We start from the raw sequence: 4869 nt of genomic DNA, 5'->3' as shown, positions 1-4869 counted from the left end.
TGCTCAGCATGAGAAATGGAAGGAGGAGTGCAAGAAGAAAAGAGAGGGCGAGCCCAAGCCAGTATTTTCTGACAAGCAAAAGCAGTGGGCTAAGTCATTTTTGAACACACCGTCCCAAGCCGCGAAGAATCTGCCTGACGACTATTTACGTGAACTTCGTAGGCAAGCACTCGCGTTCAAGAGGAACCAAGAGTTGGCGGAGAAGAAAGCCTTGGAGGACGAGGCCGAGACAAAATTAGAAAGGGGGAAAGAAGTTGCCCAGCTCGGGGAACAAAGTAAACAATCGATCGCCCCGCTCATAGTGCAAGCCGCCGGTCCGGATGCCCCCGATATCATAGCAGCTGCGGCAGCACATGGATTGACTGTAACGAGTGCCAGAGAACAAGCGGCCGACTTAGGTATCACTCTTCGTGCACTGTTAGGCCTTGATGAGGCGCCAATGAAGGACGTAGTATTTACATATGTGAAGAATGGCCCTCTCATCGAGCCTGCGCAGGAAGAGGATCTACCTCGACAAATGAAAGGTCTGCTAAATTGGTACAAGGGTTACATAAAACATAAAAACGCCAAAGACTATATCTATGCGGAAGTTAGATATGAGCATCACTTCAAACATTACTGGGTACAAATTCATCTGAGTGAATTGTTCCAGCTGTTCAATCTGCGCGACCTCGACAAATCTATCATCAGTTGCTACGTTCTGTAAGTGATTTATTAATTTCTACCCCATCTCGTTCATTGCCTGCACTATATATATATATATATATTGTCCTAACTATCTTGTTGTGTACGCTATTATGCAGAATGAAGAAGCGGGAAATGCGAATAAGGAACATCCATGATGTTGGGTTCATTGACCCACACATCGTTAATTCACATGTGTTAGAACACCACCCCGCCGACGTGGAGGATGACCTGTGGCGGTTTATTAGAAAACAGCAACAGAAAAGTGATATTCTATTTCCTTACCATTTTGGGTGAGTGTTTCTGTCTTGAGCACATTCTCTTTTGTTTACTCCATGCATGGTATGTGGCTAATCGATGAGTTATGCATGACTGTGCATGTATCGTGTCCGCAGGTTCCACTGGATTCTTATGGTAATTCAAGTTCAGACCTCCTCAGTTCTCGTCCACGACTCTCTGAATATGGATCCGGCGCTTTGGGCCGACATGAGAAAAATGATGCAAAAGTAATTATTTTCATTCATTTGCGCTCTATATCGATCGGCCTATTTCGTTCATCATTTCCTAATATCAAGTAACTAATTAATAACTCTCTTGTTTATTTAATTTTCTTTGCCTCGTAGGGTTTGGAGACGGTTCGTAGATACCAAGGTCGGTGAATTCAAAAAAGAGCTACATTTTAAAATGGCAGTGCGGACGACTGGGGATATTCAGCCACCGGGGACCAATCTATGTGGATACTATGTTTGTGAGAGGATCCGGAGATACTGCAATGAGCGGGACCAGAAGTGTGAGAACAACATCCTGAGGAATAACCTCCGGAAGACGCTTAGTCCAGAAGCTCGCTTCCGACCACTTCAAGAGGAACTAGCTGGATGGTTGGCGAGGGAAGTCATCGATCCTAGAGGAGAACACCATTACGATGACGTAGAACTTTATATGCACCAGAATTTGTAACTAACTTGTTCAAAATTGTATATGGTCATCCGATATTGAATATATATTGTATATGGTCATCCGATATTGAATATATATTGTATATTCCTCTTGAATTCTTTTTGGTTCTAATTTCAAATTTGTTTGAAATTGTACATTCATATGCATGTATGTAGTACCGTAGAATATGTGAAACTCCTTCAAAATCAAAACCCAAAAGAAATAAAATAATACAAATTAAAAAGAAACCAGATTTAGGGGGAGGGGGGGCTAAACCCTAAACCCTGCGGAGGCCTTTAGTCGCGGTTGGCCAGAAGAACCGCGACTAAAGGTCCTCCGCCCTGGCGCTCGCCTGCGGCCCACGTGGACGGGCCTTTAGTCGCGGTTCGTAAGGAACCGCGACTAAAGGGGGGGGCCTTTAGTCGCGCTACTTTGGTCGCGGTTGCGCAACCGCGACTAATGGCAGTTGCGAACCGCGACCAAAGCCCCTTTTTCCACCAGTGGGCGGGATGGTTCTATTCCCAAAAGTTTGCCGCCTAGTTTGAGTTTCAAAAAATGGCGCTCAACATCTTTGCCCGGGAGTCACGAATGTTTGCTCCGGGCAATGAATATATATATACATTAAATTTCCAGGCAGCGGCAACTTTACGCGTGACATTCAACATCATGGCAAACGTATTCGACGCATCCATGGCCTCACGTAGAATCGATCATGCATGCATGCGCAGGTGTGTTGACACGAGACCACATCGATCCCTGGCTGGCCGACCTTCCAACTCCTCCTGAATCCTGATCGAGCACGAGGACGCAGACACACCGGAGAGAGCGCGGATGACGACCAAGTGATCAATGTATCTGCCCATCTGCTGGTTGGTGTTCAACGCGCTAACGTGAGGTCATGAATGTAGGGAGTACAATTTTTCTGGAGGTAAACTCAATCTTTTTTTATCAGAACAAAGAAATAATAACATGAATAAAACCGGTTTGTTTGAATTATATGAAAATCAAAGCAAGTTCGTGTGTCATCACCTGGAAACCCATGGAACTCTAAAACCAAGGATGTTTTATCGAACCTCGCTAAAACTACCAAACCGTACTCATATATTGACAGCCCAAGTGGAAAGAGAGACATGTGATTCCAGTAGCATTTCAAGCTGCTTGGTTGGACGAGTTCGTTAGCAACCATGTCGACGAATCCTTAATTTTGTGCAAATTCAAGCTAAGTGCGTGTATTAGGTTGCCTGTCAAAACCTCCGCCTTTTGTTTTAGAGTTTCTTCCTGTCTTGACCTCGTCAGAATTCCGGCTAAGAAGCATGCACGAGGTTGCAGACAGAACGGAGACCTTGTCATTCGAACAACAATATTCAGAGCATTTGCACATGTACACGCACGTAAAAGAATGGAGCTGCCTAAGTACGCGTGTGGAGTAAGAAGGCATCACGTACGAACCGAACTCTATATAAGCTTGCTCCCGCTTCATGCTTCCCACTCATCCACTGCAACCGCGCTAGCTAGCTAATCATCTCACCCTCTCAGGGCCTCCTTTTAGTCTACTGTCTACACTATACAGCGATCATTTCTCTCATAACCTTATCATCGGTCTATCCTTAAAAATGGTGGCGACCTCCAGGATCTCATCTTGGGTTGCACCGGCTCTGCTCCTCTTCGTCGCCCTCGCGCACACCACCGACGCCGACCATCTCTATGTAGGGTACTACGCAAAGTCATGCCCCAACGTGGAGCGTGTCGTGTCGTCCGTGATGGCGAGCAGGATCGGCAGTGGGCGGATGGCGCCCGCCGTGCTCCGCCTCTTCTTCCACGACTGCTTTGTCAACGTATGACACCGTTCTACATATACTGACATACAAACTACTTCCTCTATTACATATGTTTCATTGTTTCTTATCGCTGATTTAGTACAACTTTATATTAAACCAATCATATTTGACAGGGATGTGATGCCTCCGTTCTCCTCGACGCGACACCCTTCTCAGAGAGCGAGAAGGATGCCAAGCCAAACGCGTCCCTCACCGGCTTCACCGTGATCGACGAGATCAAGGCCGCACTCGAGAAAGAATGCCCCGCCACCGTCTCGTGCGCGGACGTGCTCGCGCTCGCGTCTCGCGACGCCGTCACCCTCCTCGGTGGTCCCACCTGGAACATGCCTCTTGGCCGCAAGGACTCGCGCTTCGCCGCTGACAAGGAGTTCACGACGAAACACCTCCCTAGCCCGAACGACAACCTTGATGAGCTCATCAAAATGTTCGGGGAGCTCGGCCTCGACGCCCGCGACATGACCGCACTCTCCGGTGCGCACACCGTCGGGATGGCCAACTGCGAGCACTACAGAGAACGCGTCTATGGCACCAGCGACACCGAGTACAACATCGACCCGTCCTTCGCGGACGCTAGGCGGAAGATGTGTCCGCCGCAAGGCTCCTCAGGCGACGCAGGCAAGGCACCGTTCGATGTTCAGACGCCCAGGAAGTTCGACAATGCTTACTACCGGGACCTTATTGCGCATCAGGGTCTCCTCAACTCCGACCAGGCTCTGTACAGCGGTGGAGGCGTGGACAGCCTCGTGGAGAGGTATGGTGCCGACGGCGATGCTTTCGGGAGGGACTTCGCCAAGGCGATGGTGAAGATGGGGAACATTCTTCCGCTAAAGGGATTGCCGACAGAGGTGAGGCTCCAGTGCTCCAAGGCAAACTATTGATGGCTCATTACCAAGTGCTATCGGATTCTTTTATCAAATGTGCAGATTGTAACAAGTAATTGTATTTGTATTGATTTATCTGCATCTTAATTTGTATATGAATTATTGATGTATCGACCAAAGTGTGCCATAAATGTTCCAATACATGTTTGTAATAAATCCCGTTTTCCGGTTTGTTTTGATCTGGAAAGTGCAATATTTTGTTTACGCTTTACATACATGGAACCATATGTATTCCATTAAGTATTTCATACCCTCACATATCTCGAAACAAACAATTTTTTACCCCTTTGAATAGACAAAGCGTTACATTCTAATGGAGGAGCAGATCGACGAGCTGAGTTTTTTATTTATGAAATAGGAACTGTCTTTAAAAGTCTTAGTAAACTTTGAAGAAAGAAATGATTCCATGTGTGAACACTGATGCAAAGTGTAATTACAAGGTATCTATTTCTCTTATGTGAAGAAAATAGCATTTAATATCGAAAAACTAAAACAAATTAAGACCCAACACTAAAGGATAAAACTAAAAA

General features: G+C 46.5%; 1 protein-coding gene across 1 annotated transcript; it reads left to right on the top strand.

Annotated features, from left to right (window-relative positions):
• Positions 1–3181: 3181 nt before the first annotated feature.
• LOC127338527 (peroxidase P7) lies at positions 3182–4470 on the top strand. Its single transcript, XM_051364603.2, has 2 exons — positions 3182–3455; positions 3572–4470. The coding sequence occupies exons 1-2, from the start codon at positions 3234–3236 to the stop codon at positions 4334–4336; spliced, it is 987 nt and encodes a 328-aa protein (XP_051220563.1). The 5' UTR covers positions 3182–3233; the 3' UTR covers positions 4337–4470.
• The last annotated feature ends 399 nt before the right edge of the window (positions 4471–4869 follow it).

Source organism: Lolium perenne, chromosome 3, assembly GCF_019359855.2.
Source record: "Lolium perenne isolate Kyuss_39 chromosome 3, Kyuss_2.0, whole genome shotgun sequence".
Lineage (NCBI taxonomy): Eukaryota > Viridiplantae > Streptophyta > Magnoliopsida > Poales > Poaceae > Lolium > Lolium perenne.
Note: the sequence above shows the minus strand (reverse complement) of the source record. Positions and strands in the feature narration are given on the sequence as shown.

What these genes read in the sequence shown, in the direction of transcription:
- LOC127338527 (XM_051364603.2), top strand. Translation starts at nt 3,234, where the DNA reads ATGGTGGCGACCTCCAGGATCTCATCTTGGGTTGCACCGGCTCTGCTC. An exon ending in TCCACGACTGCTTTGTCAAC is followed by an intron (nt 3,456 to 3,571) that starts GTATGACACCGT and finishes CATATTTGACAG; the next exon opens with GGATGTGATGCCTCCGTTCT.